The sequence below is a fragment of the Chelonia mydas genome, chromosome 9 (genome assembly GCF_015237465.2).
Source record: "Chelonia mydas isolate rCheMyd1 chromosome 9, rCheMyd1.pri.v2, whole genome shotgun sequence".
Lineage (NCBI taxonomy): Eukaryota > Metazoa > Chordata > Testudines > Cheloniidae > Chelonia > Chelonia mydas.
In genome coordinates this window covers 12613318-12631462 of record NC_057855.1, presented here as the reverse complement: position 1 = coordinate 12631462, position 18145 = coordinate 12613318, and the positions used below count along the sequence as shown (strand labels likewise).

At 38.6% G+C, this 18145-nt stretch overlaps 1 protein-coding gene across 13 annotated transcripts in view; it reads right to left on the bottom strand.

Moving 5' to 3' along the window:
• Window positions 1-1955: 1955 nt before the first annotated feature.
• The window catches only part of TBL1XR1 (TBL1X receptor 1), a 166717-nt gene continuing 150527 nt past the window's right edge, over window positions 1956-18145 (bottom strand). For 12 of the 13 annotated variants that reach the window (XM_037909529.2, XM_037909533.2, XM_043521754.1 and 9 more), the window contains 7 exons: window positions 17783-17843; window positions 16629-16750; window positions 15968-16042; window positions 13090-13217; window positions 12679-12844; window positions 9802-9903; window positions 1956-7251 (listed from right to left, as the gene is read on the bottom strand). In XM_037909529.2, the coding sequence (XP_037765457.1) occupies window positions 7225-7251; window positions 9802-9903; window positions 12679-12844; window positions 13090-13217; window positions 15968-16042; window positions 16629-16750; window positions 17783-17843 (681 nt within the window). In that variant the 3' untranslated portion in view covers window positions 1956-7224. Of the gene's footprint in view, window positions 7252-9801; window positions 9904-12678; window positions 12845-13085; window positions 13218-15967; window positions 16043-16628; window positions 16751-17782; window positions 17844-18145 lie in introns of those variants that run through there. The other variant, XM_037909537.2, reaches the window with a different exon arrangement.

The window sequence follows — 18145 nt, the reverse complement described above, 5'->3', positions numbered from 1 at the left end:
CACCTTGGGCCTGCAATTTCACTATTTTTAACCCTTAGGCGAGCCCTTCATTGGATCCAGTCTAGTACTTTAGTGTTCTCTCTTCCTCAGTTAAATCCCTGAGGAATTTTGGATGGGCTCCTCTTAGTTGATCCCTCACAAGGAAGTCTTGGCTTCATGGAGCATAATCTGAGTTGATCTGTTATTTAGCCATTTTAAAGACCCTGTTGTTTAAGAGAGTCTTAAAACTAAACAACAACAACAACAAAAACCCAAAACAAAAATGCTGCAGGAGTAAAAATAACGGAGGCAAAAGTCCAGCAACAAAGTGGGGGCTATCAAATTTACTGCACTGAGTGCGGCATGTACGACTACCCGCCTTCTGGGCACGTCGCGTATGTGTGCACTTGGTGCAAGCAGCTCATGGCCTTCAGAGACCAGAGTGGCTGAACTGGAAGATCTGAGGGAGACAGAGAGGTACATAGACAAGACTTTCCGAGACACAGTAGAGTCATCCCACCTACAATCTGAAAACCTCTGTGCTGTTGAGAAGGATGAAAGTCTCTGGAAAGGACATCATCAAACTGGAGTGGAGGGAAACACTCCCATAGTTGGACCATCCTGCCATATGATATCATGGTATCCTCACACACTGAGAATACCCCTCTAGGTGAGGGAACCCCAGTTATTAGGGAAGACAGGTAATAATAATGGGGGATTCAATCATTAGAAATATAGATAGTTGGGTTTGTGATGACTGGGAGAATTGCATAGTGAATTGCCTACTAGGTGCAAAGGTTGCAGATCTCTCGAGACATCTAGACCGACTTATGTGCAGTGTTGGGGAGGAGCCAGTGGTTGTGGTACATGTTGGTACCAATGATATAGGGAAAGTGATTTGTTCTTCCCTGTTGTTCCTCCCACAGTATTCAAGCTATAGTAGACAAGTTCTATAAAGAATTCATGTACCAATGTGGATGGAGGGCAAGACCAGTTTTGCATTTAAATAACTACTTCCCCATCCCAAGCTGCTTTTTACTTTTAAACACATTAACTAAAATTTTGCAACAGAAGTTTTAACATGTTAAAATAAAGATAAGCTTTGATAACATACATTAGATTAATTTCAACTGTAAAAATAACCGGACTGAATATCATTATTTTTTCCTGAATGTGGTACAGCAAATAAACACAACTATATAACAAAGCAATAATTCCATTACTGAGATTTACTGGCATCAAAACAAACAAGAAAATATAAATTCCCTCTTTTGGTTTATGGTATCACCTAAATTTTGAAGGAATTATAGCTTCATTATATACAAATGGATGCATGTTATTCCATATGTAATCTCAAAAATTGTTCCAAATGTCTAAAATAGAACAGGCCTAAAAATATTCTGTATAATCAAACTTAGCCAGGGAATAAGAGTGGAGCTCTGTGAAGTGAAACTCCACAGCTTAATAGGAGAAAGAAAACCTTAAGACCCAGCCTTTCATTTCAAGAATGGGGCTGTGAAGGGAACTTCATAATCTTCTACCTACCTTTTCCCACGTCCACCGGGTGCCTGATGGGAAGAACACACACCTATTATTGCACATTTTTTTCAAACAGCTTGTTAAAAACAAATGTGTAATTCTACATATAGGTTGCGATTCAGCCAGGTAGTTAAACGTGCATGTAACTTTCAGCACAGGAGAGGCAGGCAGCAGTCCCATTGAAACTAAGGGGGCCAACGTCTCTTGCTGAATCAAGGTCATAAAGCACTTCTGCTGCTATGGATCTGTTACGAGCACTACCCCAATAACATTACACAAGGTGTTACTTTACATTACTTACTAAAGAACAATGAAACTGTGCTAACATAGATATAAACCAATTGTAACATTCCTCTTCTTTTTACCAAGCCAACTATTTGCAACTATCCTGTACCAAATATATGATATTAAATGTTTTACAGAACATCCAGCCAACATAATATCAAAATATATTTTATTCTGGACCTCTTTCAGATCTGATTCAAATTACAGTTGTCAGAGCAATACAATGTAAAGGGAAACTGCAACAGAAAATGTGCCTAGAAGGGATATGGGTTTTGGGGACAAATCATTGTGATGTAGAACCAAAATAACATCATAGTGTAATTAACATGGTCCAGGACAGTATAGAACATCTATATCAGTCTTCTTCAGACAATAATCATGAAAACTGAACAATAAAAGTCCTTTAAACAAGTACAAAAAACTGTCATGGGCTGGTTTACACTTTTACAACAATTGTAGTTTAACTGGATAACTGAAGAAATGATGCAGACATTTTAATCCAGTGCTATAGGAAGGCTCACAGAATTAGACCCAAAGGATTTGTAACTTCAAAATGAAACCATTACAACTACAGTGTGAATGTCAGGAGAGAGAGAAAAAATTATTTCTGTATTCTAGGATTACTGATCTGCACACTGCAGTCTGTTGTGAAACAAGATTGCAAAGTACACTGGACTAGCAACAACATGCAGACTGTTTCCCTAAATTTATCCTCTAATGCCAGGAAACCATTATGAAGTAAAAATGCTTGTTACTTAAAATAAAAAAGTAATTAATGTCCCACGTTATCATCAGGCCTCAAGCCTGGAAACAAAGGCTGAAGAGAATTTTGTAGCTCTTCAAAACTACGGAGCTGAAGCACTATTAATACAAAACCTGCAATTTTTAAAAAGAAACGGTGCACTTTTCTGTTTTTTGTCTGCCTTCAATCATATTCATATTGAAAAATTCACTATTGAGCGTGATATTTCAGAGCTTGCGCTAGAGTGAAAACTGAGTGAAAACTGCATCACATCTTCCTCTTCACCAGGGAAAATGCCAGGTGTCTTCATGGAGATTTACTGCCATCTCCCAAACCAGTACTTTCTTCCAACATGCCACAATATTGCTCCTGCTTTGTGCAGACTTCTGGAGATCCCTCTTCATACAAGTTCTACAGGCATTTTCGGTAGGAAGAAGAGGTCTGTAGGAGAGTATTGCTTGCCAAGCTAAAGGACTACTGAACTAAATCCTGCAGAGCTCGCTCAAGCAAAATTCTCGCTAAGTCAATAGGAGTTTTTCCTGGCCCATTATACCTAAGTGTCACATTGTCCAATACTTAGAAGGACCCCATCCTCCAACGGTTACTTAGTCAAAAATCCCATTGACCTTTTCACTTCAGGGGGAAGCTTTTGCCTGAGTAAGGACTGGAAAATTGGCCCCTATGTCTTCTCTTTACTAAACAGAGGAAACATACAACCTTTCATTTACAAGCTGAAAAGCCACATTTGCAATTCTAATGAAGTTCCTTCATATGACAGAATTAAATTCATTAGCTGTTAGACTGCTCTATAGCCAAGGCGAACTGGTACAACAGCCCTATTGTACCTACTAAACTTCCTAAAGATAGAGAACGCTTTAAAGTCAGCAGTGTCTCCTTAAATACCTTAACATGAGGTAAGCAGTGTAAGGAAAAAGGAATGCATTTAAAAACATAAAAATTAAAGTTGGTACAAATCTTTGGCCTTTCTCTTAAGATTCACTAAAGTGTCCTAAAATCTAGAAACACGTTTCAACTGTCATGTCATTCACACTCTGGTAATTATTACTTCCCTCCCCCAACCCAGAAAAAGAGGCACTTTTAGTATTTCATACAAGAGTTCCAGTCCTCTGCCAGACACACCATTTAACCCTGTAAAGAAGTATTCCCTAAACAAACTGAATTATCAACACTACAAAGAATTAAAAAAAAAAAAAATGTATGAGGACTTAAATACTTTGTAAACAATACTAGAAAGTCAAAGGGTTGGGAATCTTTACAGCAATTTTAAATCACAGGAGCCAAAGTAAAAATAGAAAATGAGGATCTCTCTAGGAACTCCTTATACAGAAATGGGAAACAAGAAATTCCAAAGCTGATGATAAAAAAAGATTGCAAACATGACAGCAGTCCGTGCCTCATCCCATCAATAAATGTGACCCCAGTTTTCCCAAACTAAAGTTCCCGCCCAAGAATTCACTGTGCTGGAAAAAATGTTAACTTACAAACGTACGCAAAGATTGATACACATTTAACTTCACATGCTGGGAGCAGCCCCATTGACTTCTGTGGGACATTTAGCATATAAAGTCAAACATGTGCTTAAGTCTTCACAGAACTGGGGCCTTAATAATATTAGGCATGTACCCCTTAAAGGCAGGAGTGTGGAAAATCTACTTTGTTCTACTATATATATATGAGTCTCAGCACTAGAAAAGAATCTAATGACCATGGTACTCCTTCGTGCCTGACATAAAACATGGAAATAAGCATCATGCATACACATGGCTAACGCTCTATAATACATGAGAGACAAGAGGAAGTTTGTGCAGAACTGGAGCAGTACTGTGGCATGTTGATAAAGAACAGCAGCAAAAAAATATACTGGCCGGATCCTCATAGCTCCATTGCGGCAGAGCTTCGCTGATTCACACCAGCTTGACGTCTGGCTCATGTATCCAGAGACACCCAGGCCTATGAAACTGATATTCCTGAAGTGCGTACAAACATCTGAAAACCCACAGTCCTGTGGTAATGAAGCTCTGTATTTTCTAATTATGGATACTTGACATTATGCTTAAGCAACTAGAATTACTCAAAACTAAAACAGCTGAAGATTGAGAAAAAGAAAAGTGGCAATACTATCAAACATGGCTGTGGTTTTGCAGTTATGTCACAGAATTCCACAACATTTTTTTTTAAATTCGCTGAAACAACCATCCAATAACTTGTATGAAAATGAATAAACTGTCCATATTAAAATACAAAAGTACTATCAAGAATCACCTCTGACTTTCAATTTAAATTCAGTGCAATCGACAAATGCATTGCTAAAGGAAAAATGCAGCTTAAATATACTCAAAACATTTGTGTCTATTCCTGGGAGCACAGTTTAAAATTATTGCACAGATTTTTTTTTTATTTTTTCTTAATGACGACAGAGGTCAGCCACAATCATGGACCTCCAGCAATAAAAGCAATATTTCAAGTGCCAGACACTCAATATATTAGGTTTCCTACATATTGTAACTCACAGGGTAGTTGTTCTAAACAGTAATATGTTCCAAAACCCTAAAAATAGCTGGCACAGAACCATCATGGATGACTGCCTTTATGGATATGAATGTTTGGTTGTTGTTTTTAAAATTTGGTGTATTATAGTATTATCTGCCCCATTGATAATAACTGGGGTACATATTAAGAACGTATGTATTCTCTTTACCACCGGCAAACTGCGACCCTACCTTAGCCAAACTCAGACTTGCTTCAAGTCATGTTAGTCTGTGGCAATAGCAGAAATCAATGCCTAAAGAACAATTCTGTTAAAATGTAAAAGCTGCATTATTTGGGTTAAATCAATTTATACTTAACTACAGAAAGTTAAAGTTTAGCGATCATGAGCCACAAAATTAATTTGTGATTGAAATAGTGTTATAAAACTGATAACTTTGCAAAGCTTTATAATATAAACCATTTCTTAAGTAAAATGTTTGTGACAGAGATTGACAACCTCTTTTTATAGAGATTTATACGCCTGGAATTTTATGCGAGACAAAACCCTTTCAACTCCATATAGGCATAAACACAACCCTCATGCTATAATTTACAAATAAAATCACTATCAATATACTTTTAATCACATGAGCAGAAAAAGGTTTGCCGCTTATATATGTCGCTGTAAGAAAAATATTCGATATTGTAAACAGAGTAAAAGACACAATATAGTAGTGATTATTAAAAAAATAGCAGCTTACATCTACCTTATATTTGGAAAAAAACGTAGTCACAAGATACAACAAACTGCAGGACTGGAGCAGCAGGGGAATTAGTGCAAGTATTCATCTTTTAAATAAGCTGAATCACTGCTATTAAAATAAACTTGAAGCAAGTCCTCTGTTTAAGATTTTTTTTAAATCTAAGGTAGTAAACATTTTGCCTGATAACGGCAGTGTTATCAAATATATGCCAAAGATTTTTTTTGTATAAAGAAAAATTACATTAGATACTTTTAATACTGGAATTTCGTTACATTAGACATCTGAGCTCCTACGAACAATGATGGGGAACTCTTGTAGAAGCTGTGGCATGAACCCTCGTCCAAAAAGATTTTAATCTTTAAAAAAACAAAAAACCAACCAATCAACCAAACCCCAACCCCCCCCCCCCCCCACCAAAAACTACATTTTGCTCCTTTTCACAATAGTGCACAATTTAACCATAATTTAGCTATGGTCTCAAAGGAACAGAAGATGCATATTTTTATTTCTTTATTTGCATCCCTGTATTTTTTTTTGTGCCCTTCTATTCTTAAGTTTGGCAGAATTATGTCCCAAATAAGAAACTACTGCATTTCAGCCATGTCATTAGAAAAAAACCACAGCATTATACCCATTGCTGATGTACTTTATAGATTAACAGGACATGAAACATCATGTCTCAGAGGTGAGTTTCTTTTTTCTCTCCCCCAGTCACCCATCTTCCACCCACCCTCCCCACTCAAAATTGTGCTCTCGGAGCCACAGAATGTACCAAATATCAAGTTCACTCTACCTCTTGAAATAATGCATTAAAATATATATATTTTAAAAGAAACTCTGTTTAAAGGTGAAAAAATATAAACAAGGAACCGATTCACTCCCTTACTTCATGCATCCGTAAACTTAACCAAAATGAAACAAAAAAACACCAATGTTTAAAAGCAAAGAACAAAATACCGCTGCAGGTTTATGCAAGTCCGTTTTCTCCGTACACGCAAACTGCTCAACTACTGAGAAGGGGGAGGGGAAACAAAACCACAAACCATTGTGACTCTGGATTTAAAAGGGAGAAATAAAGGCTGTCATTAGTATCTTCCAAATTTGGTACATGTATGGTCTGCTCTTGTATGGTATATTTCTCTCTCTTCTGTTTTTCATACGCGAAACTTCTAAATGTTATTTTGGGGCACAGCAGATTCCAGCACTTGGTGAACAGGATTCACAAGCTGTGACAAAACTCTGTCATCCTCTTCAGGGTGTAATCTTTATTTTATTTTATATACAGTATATGTATATATTTCTTTTAGGTTTGGTTGTACTGGACTGGCCATGGTTCAATTGGGACTATAGCAGTACATGGGTTAGGGACAGTCATTTTGGCTATGTACACATTCATAGTCGGTCCATGGCTTCCAACTAGTAGCGCTATTTCCGTAGGTCTAATACACAAACCTGTAAGAAAAAAAAAATACGCATACAGAAATGCACACTGCACAGCATTTTTACAGCTATACAATTCTATATGTAATATGAGGTCATAACAACAACAAACCAGGTTTTGCAAATTAACCACAAATCTATTATTGGCAGGAAACCCCCCGCCCCCCATGATGAACATTGTGCATCATATGAAACTATGAATACAACGAACAAAACCAAAAGATTCTAGGTAGTATTTTCAAAAGCACCTACGTGATTTAGCAGCCAAAGTCCCATTGACTTTTATGCACACTGAGGCTTCTAAGTACCTAAGTCATTTTTTAACACATGATTTAGGTGCTATTGAAGAGTTACCCTTTACATTGTTGTTCCCTGTGTATTTCTCCTGGTGCCCATTTGGTTAAAAAGTGGCAAATTTTTTTGCTGTGTGCTGTGCTAATAATGCGTAACCAGGTGCTCCTAGTACTGCCACCCTTGTCTTCTGTTCCACAATCCCCAAACCCCTGTGGTGTGCTACACCCCACTGTTGTGTCTTGTCCTTCTTTAAATTGCAAGCTCTTTGTAGAAAGATTGATCTTTTTTCTTTTATGTTTGTACAATTCCCAGCACACTAAGGCCATATTAAGGGTCTCTGAATGCTTTGCTAATACATATAATAATCACCACCATTGGATTCACCAGAATATTGTGACAAAATGTAAAGACACACAATGGTTAATGAGGGGTTTTATTTGGATTTTGCTTCTCCAGATTAAAAAAACCCCAAGGGATTAACATGGTTATATCCCAGTCATTCAAAACAAGACCTAACTGGAACTTCAACTGTTTCTTTTTTTGTTATGGGAAACAAACAAAAACAACAAAAAAGGATACTATGAATTGTTTTGCCTAATATGTGGTAGTTAAAAGCCAAGGAATCTATCTGGAGTCAATTTGTGAAGTATGGTAAGATCTCATTAAATCTCATTGTGGGAGGGTGAAAATATTAGAACCGATTGGACCAGCCAAGAAAAGAACATCTAATAGTACAGTTTCCTATTATAATCTAATCAGAAGATGGATCAATTGCTAGAGCCTGGAGATCCTTCATGTCTACAAATTGAGGCTACCTTACCAGAAAAAGAAAGTCACATGTAAACTACATTTGCATTCATCATTTGTTTCATCATCACCCAGTTTATGGTATAACTAGCTCTGGATTAGCGGGGAAGCTGTGGGTGGATTTAGAGATATAATTTTACTAACAAACCTCATCAGAGACAGAAGAAAACTTTTTTTTTAAAATGTTCAATTAAAACTAGTGTCACATGACAAATGAACTTAATGGGGAGATATCTGTAACTTTTGTCTGAATATATTCAAATGATCTTCCCTTTAGGATAGGTAGAGGACAAATCTCTACACTTTCCCAGTAGATAATTTAGGGTTTCTGACACCGTCCTAGGGATACCAAAATACCGGCTACCCATTTTTACATGATGCAGACTGTATGAAAACTTTAACTGAGATGAAGTCTCTGCAATGTGGCTTAATTTCTTTTTGTACTCAAGAGAGCTGCCCACTTTCTGTTCTGAACCACAACAAACCAATCTATTTTGGTTTCATTTGAGTCTCTGGACTGTGAAGGTACCAGGTTAGCTTCTCTCACTTACTGACTTCCTTATGGCACTCCTTCAAGCTACCAACTCTCAAAGAGTACGCACCCATAATAGCTCTTACCCAACACTCTTATTTCTGATTTGTGTTGGGCTTGATTCCTGTCTCTCTCCTTTCTTATTAACTCAGGACATTAAGAAGCCACTGTTTGCCTGGCTGCCGTGCAGAGTCACACATTAGTATTTTTAATGCAGTGTTGTTGCAGGGTGACATCAAAAGACCTAGAAGGCCAGACTTTGTCACACTGCTACAGTGGAAAAAAGGGCAGATTCATGCTTTATTAAAACGTAGGAGCTCATTTCCTGGGCACTCCAAGCAATGTAAGCAAAATGTTATTTGTATAAAAGGGACTTGTAACCAATGAGTGCTCAGAAATTCATACCCCGTCTTTGTTTAATTCTCAATGGCAACTCAAATGATACTTCATTCATATCAGATATAAAAAACCAGCACCCTACACTGATCAGTTCTCTTGAAATGAAACCGGTTGCAAGAAACAACTAGCTTCCATACTGAAATGAACAGACCAATTACATATGTACATATTTCTATAGTACATGCTGTTTTATAGCCTCTCCTGGCTCAAAATCGTAACATTTCACACTTGCATCTGACAATTTTAAAAGGACTTGACAAATAAAAATGGATTACACTTCACAAAACCCCTATGACCAAGAGAGAGAACTTCCAGCCTTAATTTCGGATGTTAATTTGAATGGAAAACAAGTGCAGCTTTATGCCACATTTTATAGGTAAAATTTTACATAATTGGCTATTTGTACTCATTCTTCCTCAGAATAAACAAAATTTCTCTGTTTAGTCAAGAGTCCTCCAGCCTATCCAACTGTCTAATAAAATAAAAATATATATGTGTAAGAAATGTTGAGATTGTTCTACTATACTTACTGAACCATCTGAAGCACTTGCTCCAACTTTGTCTCCTGCTGCATTCCAGCAAACCTCAAAAATCCCTCCTGTTCCCCTATAACTGTGAACTAAAGCACCCGTCTACAAGGGAAAAAGAGATATGCAATAAGTAGAATAAAATGCACACAAGTAAGTAGAGTTTGTACAGTATGTAGAAATTCCCTGTTACTTTTAAAGGGTGAAATTCTCCCCAGGGGAAATGATCCATGTAAGATCTCACGTACTACTTAAGCATCATGTTAAAGCATTTATGAAACTCTGTTATCCTGCATACCAATGGTGGGCAACCGCGTGGCCCATCAGGGTAATCCGCTAGCGGGCCGCCAGACGTTTACATTTGCAGCTTACCCTGATGGGCCACAGGTTGCCCATCACTGCTGTATACCCATGCTACCTTTTGGATAAGAGGCACATCTGACAGTCATGGTCACTTTAGGTTATTAAAGATCAAGTGGTACCTTTTGTAAAATAAGGGTCCTATTTCCTAATGTCCTAGCTTAATTCCATCTGCAGTTACATTCTGCCTACCAAAATTTTCCCTTGTACTTTCATTTGCATACAGCATTCCTTTTTCAGCTGCGCAAAATAGGTGAAAGTATTTCTGCAAAGTTTTGTGCAAACATTTTTGCCACCTCATTTCAGACAACTTCATGCAGAATGCTTTGCCTTTCTGCAAAATTCAGTGAACTATCACAGCCATCTTGCACTTGAAATGGGCTTGTTTTGCAACTTTTGAGGAAATGGAGTTCAATTATGAGTTATTTTTGAGTTTGTACTTTGTAATGAAATATGTGAACAACTCATTTTCTGGGTAGCTTTACCATCTGCTAGAAATGTCAATGATAAAAAGTATTGTATGGTATTTCTGTACCCCAAAAAGGATCTGACTGACATTACAGATGAACTGGAGAGGGCAGGTATAATCATACATGTGAAATACTCGCTATACGGCAGCGTAAAGGGGCCTGAGTGTAAATAAGAACATAAACATAAGAATGGCCATACTGGGTCAGACCAAAGGTCAACTTGCCCAGTATCCGGTCTTCCAACAGTGGCCAACGCCAGGTGCTTTGGAAGGAATGAACAGACCAGGTAATCATGAAGTGATCCATCATAAGAATCAGTCACTATAGAATCTACTGAGATAACATTTCTGAGTGAAGAGGTTCATTCAGTAAAGTATGTATGGATCTGATTCCCAAGTCATAAAAATTCAAATATTCTAGTATGGATACTTTACTGGCCTGATGAGGAAACTCATATTGAGTGTACAATACTGAGAAAGATCAAAGAGGCAACAAAGTCTAATAAACCATTAATATTGGGAGACATCAGCTACCTGCACATAAACTGGCCAAAACTCACACCAAGACAAGGTTTAGAGAAACAATTCTTAACTCCTTAAACAGCTTCTTGGAATAGGTGGTTGTAGAGTAAACCAGAAAAGCTACTTTCAACTTATTCCTATACAAAACATAGGAGTTCGTTCAAGTACACCTCTACCCCGATATAACGTGACCCGATAGAACGTGGGTTCGCATACAATGCGGTAAAGCTCTGACACGCTGCTCTGAGCAGCGTGTTAAGGGTGCCGAGCCAGGCTGGGGCCGAGGGGATGGATAGGGGCAGAGGATCTCAGGGGCGGTCATGGGCTTCCCCCCGCACCCAAGGTCTGGTAGGCAGGAGCTGTGGGGGGGCACTTTTGGGGGTCCTGCAGTCCCAGAATGGCCCGGGGGATTAGCAGGGGGCTGGGAGCAGCCCGCTCCGCTTCCCTCGCCCCAGCCGCGGTGCTCCGCTTCCCGCCGCAGGTGAGTGTGGGACCTTTCCCAACCCCCCACACATGGCTGGGACCAGGGCAAGGAAAGCGGAGAAGGCTGGGGCTGCGTCGCTCCGCTTCCCGATGCAAGTGAGCATGGTGGGCGTCCTTTCCCCAACCTCCCCGCACTCACTGGCGGCAGGAAGCAGAGCACCGCGGCTGGGAGGTGGCGGAGTGGAGCGGGCTGGGGCTGTGTTGCTCCGGTTCCCGCTGCTGCCGGTGAGTGCCTGTCAGGGGCGGGGTGTGTGGATAGGGGTCGGAACAGTCAGGGGACAGGGGGGTTGGGTAGGGGGTGGGGGTCTCTGAAAGGGGCGGTCAGGGAACAAGAGACGGGGGTGGGGGGGAAATTTGATATAACTCAGTCTCACCTATAGCGCGGTGAGATTTTTTTTGTCTCTCGAGGACCACATTATATCGGGGTAGAGGTATAGTTACTATGGAAGACACACTAAGTGACCACTATATAATTAAATTCAGCATTTTTGTGGGAGTGATTGTAATCAAAAACTAGCTCAGTGACACAAACCTTGTGATCCTATGTCAGAGTATTAGCAATCCTAGTACAGAGGTCTCCTTGCAAAACAGCAATTACACTTCAGAATTTCTGAATGCACAGTTATTCTTTTCTGGAACTGGATCCAACACATTCAACAACATCATATATCACTGACTGTAGCTGTTTTGGATAATAGCTCTATGTATGAACAAGTCAGATATTTATACTTTTCAGACCCCAGCGTGCGTGCACGTGTTGAATCCTTATGCTGAAGCTGTGACACTGAATAAACATGTCAGAGAATTAGTTTGTGGTTTACACAGAAAAGTCATATTTTAAGTTCTAAGTTTTACCTTGTCAAAAATTTGCAAAGAGGCCCATTTGAACTGAAGAAAGCTACTTTCACATACTATATTTAATATTTAGTTATATCGAATATACAAAGCTACAGCATCTGAAACAGCTTTAGAACAATATACGATCCATTGAGTAAGCCTGAAACACACCAATCAAACAAACTGGTTCATATAAAAACAGCATGTACCTGTGTATTCCAGATGTGAACACATTTGTCAAAAGAGCCACTGGCCAGGTACCTGCCATCAGGGCTGAAAGCTACACTGTACACAGGTTCTTGATGTTTCGTTAAAGTGTGGATACAAATTCCTCTGTCTACATCCCATAACCTAACAGTAGAATCAAAGGATGCACTGCCAAAGGAAAAACAGAAGGATTAAATTTCAATTTTATTCAATTTTTTTTCTTTTGATGATGTTAAAATCTCTTCTTTAATGCCAGAGTATCTCTTAAAGTAGAGGTCCACTAGTGCTCCTTCCTGCGCTGTTAAAATGTATTGCAAAACATACATTTACAGAAGGCAAAAAAGAAAGGGGGTGGGGTGGGGGGAGGAAATGATCAACTTCTTAACTGGTATGATAAAAGGATTAAATATTACCTTGCTAACATAAGATTGGCATTTGGATTGTTTGTTCCTGGTCCTGTAGGACTCCATTTGATAGTATAAATTTCTTTGTTGTGTGCTTGTAAATCATGGACACAACTATCTTGTTTCATACTCCAGATCTAGGGTAAAAAATGGAAGGAAAAAACAGATTATGTTTAAGGTATTAAACACTACACTAGAACATAGTGATTCTCCCACCCTCTTCCTTACTCACAGCTAACAAGGCCCAACTGACAGCTTTTTAGGCCACCCACATCATGCACCATCACTGGTTGTTTTATAGTGAAGACAGGTGTCTGTTTTCTTTAAGTTATCAGAACAGCATGGGATTAAAAACTAAACAAAGGAGTGACATGCAATATTTTCTACTTAAACAAATGCGTCCATGCTCATTGCAAGTCTGATCCGAAGACCACTGAAGTCAATGGTCACATGTGAAGATAAGGTAAGCATATAGTGGTGTTTGTGTCAAGGTTGTGTGAACGATCACGGTTATCACTGAGCTTTGTTTTTAAATAGACTTTGTGCAACTATGATAGGATGCAGAAAAGGATATGGGAGAAATATACTTCTTCAAACAGAATAATATATGCATAATACAAAACTGTTAAGGTGTTCGACTTGGTGGGGCAATAAGACTTTACTTAGATTGGGCAGGGATCACCTTTTTGTTCTGGGGTTGTACAGCACAATAGGATCCCAATCCATGACTAGGGCTCCTACATGCTATTATAATACAAATAATAAAACAAACAAACAAAACAAAGTATTCCTTTAAGGGTTTGTGTTTTCATTACAAAAACTGTTTTGGGAGTGTTCATAAAGCCTTGCATACATTTGAAACTTGATATTCATTCAGGTTATTTGTACAAGTGCAATTTTTTCCCTTTAATGATGTCTAATTTGGTATCATTTTAGCTCACCTTGCTTTAGCCCTGACTCTGGAAAGCATTTAAACATACTCCTAAGTCCATCTCTGTTATGGCCAGCACTTAAACATGTGTTTAAAGTTAAGATGCTTTCCTGAATCAGAATTCTTTTAAAGATAGTGGGCACCACGAGGGGAGAGAGGAAACATTTTATTATATTTCTGATTTAAAATGGCTGGATCAAAAAATAAAATCTGGTTCCTTTTCCCTCACTGTGAAGAACATTCAGCATCAGTAAAAGTTTCTGTATGAAGAACCCTAGAGACTAAAGTCTTCATTTTATCCACTGGTTTGAAAACACATTGGCATCATCAGTCTAAGGCTCCCCGCACCACCATATCCAGATGCCTCAAACATAACGTGGAAACAACATGTTTAAAAAGAGTAGTTCAATCTTCTTTCCCGTTTACTCCTTGGACTCTGTTGAGAAAGGCCAATAAGTTTGCTAACTGCAATCGGGGGTTTAATGATGGAGATATCTATCTAATAGTAATCCCACTGGAAGACCACTAGATCATCAGACAGCTTGTGAAATGAAGAGATTGCTGTCAATCTAGTTTAGATGTGAAGCAGCAACCTGGAGGTGAAAGGCACCATGAGAATGAGCTGCAGAGTACACCAGGCCCTTTTAATAAATAAATAAAATACAAACAACAGAGTTTTTCTGGTTTGAAACGTTCGCAGTATCTATTTGCATATTTCTGTTATATAAAGCCAACTCTAAAATGAGAATGGTAGGGGCATTCAAGTCCATCTTCAGTTTTTCTAAGGTACCTACCACCGTGGTATCTAAGCTCTGACTCCTAATGCAATGACAGACCCTTTATACTAATCTATTTTGTTCCATAATTTCCCCCAGTTACACAAGCTGTGTTGTAAGGTGTCATGCAGCTGTGAATTATTCATGTGCACAAATCCGGTTGAGTCAGCAAGGCCAGCGGATTGCAGACAATCTTTCAGGGAAACTGGGTAGCAAGCATATGGTAAACATGGCCATCCTGAGAATGTCTTTTTAGACCCATTTACTGGTACTTGCATGGGAGGCAGACCCTTGAATAGACAGGCTGCATGATGACAGACGCTACTGCTCACTTGTTAAATTCTCAAGCAAGCACCTTTATGCTTTTTCCCACATTATCCCATGTGCATGAGAGACGGTCCCTGTAAAGATCCGCTAACTCATTATCCTCCTTCAAACTCTCCTCTGCCATGATGCCTGCAGAAAAACCTGATAATGAATAGGCTGCGGATGTGCTGAAACCGTTGCCTGTCACGATAATCAATACTGCCTCCTTGTTTCCTTGTACTTCCCCATCACTCTGTCTGTTTCCATCTGTTATCTCTTGCCTAATACTTAAACGGTAAAGCTCTTTGGACAGGGGCTGCCTTTCTGTTCTGTATTTGTGCAGCACCTACCACAATGAGGGCCTGGTCCATACCTGGAGCTCTAGGTGCTATGATAGTACTACTACTACTATTAAGACAGCTATGAAGAAAGCCAGCACAGGAGCTAGCTGCAGCCTGGTCCTACATAACCCATACACTACATTGATTGTAACATTTCTCTTTGAGCATGACTGAGCAACTTCTTTGTAACTACAAGTGTAAGTGATTGCGCAATTATTAATGGGCCCGATCCTGTAAACTGCTACATGTATATAGTAAATTATACTCAAATTACTGTGAAATGAATGCATAAGTTCACAGGGTTGGGCCCTTTGAATGGAAGTCTGTCTTTAACTAATAGAGAGATTTTAGGAATGTCTGAGTCAGGTTTTTAAAAAAGTACAAATATTAAAAAAATAAAATGACGACATTAAAATTCCTGAATTACTAAATAGCAAGGCTCGTAGTGCACATGAGAGAGCTCTACAAACACACACAGAGGTTGCAGTGTATGATCACTATGAAAATGTACTATTGTCCAAAATTGCAGTTACCTTTAAAGTCATGTCATCAGAGCAGGATGCCAGAAGATTACCAGTCGGATCCCATTTGATTGCATTTACTTCATTCTAAAATTGAATAATGAAAGTAAAGTTGAAGTCTTTGTTTCCATTATAAACGACAGCTTACAAAAATAAAGTTAGACAGTTAATATGAGTGCTTGTACAGCTACATTTCAAAATACTATCAACTCCCATTTCCACTCCACCAGAAATACCAACCTTTATTTCCCAATAGTCAAATTTTCCCAAAGCACCTTTGTGCCTTCTTCTGCATAGGTGCATCTCAAAGCCACCACATTACTCTTCTTCAGATCTCTCTTTGAAGTTCACCTATGTTGTGGTGCCGAACAATCATTTGACAATGGTAAGGCAACTGGTGTGCCGTGACTGCTGATTACTCTAATCATAAATATTTCACTGTTACCTTGTACAGACTACCCAGTTTGTGGTATCCCCCTATTCTCTCTTGCCAAGGACTGGCTGGATGTTATACATGCATGCAGTGCCTAGCACAATACAGCCCCGATCTCTGATTAATACTGCTAATAATATACTGATACTATCAAATAGCAAACACACATTTTCAAAAAAAGTAAGTAATAAGGAGATTTTAAAACTTCATTCAGTATATAGAAATCAAGTCACTACTTACTGTGTGACCCTGGAAGGTTTTGATGGGTCTATCTTGTCCTAATTTACAGACATGAATACACATATCTGTGCTGCAAGAAGCAAATGTGTTGTTACTCTGCCAGTCAACATCTAGTGCTGGTGCTAGAAAAATGAGAGATATTTAAGATAAGATATATACTTTAGAAAGGTTTGATTTGTGAATCTTCAGTGCATCAGCTTTGTAACTTGGAACAAATGCCAACAGGGAGTGACTAAATCAAGTCGAAAGAATTAACAAAGGGTTTTAAACACGTTAGAGCAGTGGGAAATGTAACCAGCAAATGCAGTTTAAGATAGACACATGAAACTAAGTCTAATAGGAAAGAATCAAAACATGGAACATATCTGAAATGAAACAATTATACAGAAGGCAAGACAAACATTGATGTCTAATAGCACAATAAGCCACTACGAATCAATCCAAATTTGAGACTTAATCATGGTCTTTGCACCCCTGCTGGCAGGAGCTGGAAGCTCATCGCAAATACCACTCCCAGCTCCTCCCAGGTAGCCGTGAAAGCTTTACGTTAGTCAGTAGTGACCCCTCTGGTTGTTGCCATGCCATTAAGTCCATGAAGTTAGGGGAGCCACAAAGGTGGAAAAATATGAGGGAGTTCTGAAGAGGTGCCAAATGACATATTCTTTATTTCGTCTGCTCCATCTCCCAAGCCACCAGGGGTAAAAAAAATAATGAAATGGACTTGTCTGTTTTGATTTTTAAATAAAACTATTTTAATTCTGGATCATCATAAATAAAGATATAAAACACAAACACAGATCTTCATTTTGGGTAAGTTCTTAAATAAACCCACACAGATGATATAAAAGTTAGTTTTCATTATTGTTTTATTTAGCAAGAGGGACATGCCAGTTGACAATAATACATGTCTATTATAGTTTTTCCCCACATACAACGTAACAGATTGAAATACAGGTTATCAATGACGGTAGCAGACACACACAAAATTTGTTTCGCAAAGGTATACTACTCGGACAGTTTCTGTGCTGTCAGATCAAAATTAACAAGCTATAAATAGGTATATTAGATTTTAAAAAGCCCAGCACATTAAGGTTTTAAAACTTTTTGTTCTGTTTTTGATCAATCTGAGCTGTCACCTGCAGAGAAGTACTTACCAGAATGAAAGGGAAACTGCTGCTTCGCTTCTCCAGTATGGGCATCCCAAATAATTGTGGTCTGAGTTAAAAAATAAACAAACTTGTAAAATTGCTACAAATCATAGATCTTTTCCATCATTAACTTCTATTAGGTCCTCTACTCCCATCTTCCTGCTGGCCAGGATTGGTCACTATTATACATTTTCTAGTGTTTTATCAAGTCTAGTTTCACATGTCCCAAACAATGGGTCTTCTACTACTTCCTTTCAAAGACTACTCTAATATATTTTAATTGTCAGGAAGCAAGCAGTTCCTGACTGCATCTTAATTTTTTCTCTTTTTAACTTCATCACATTACTCATAATTATACCTTTTTGTCTT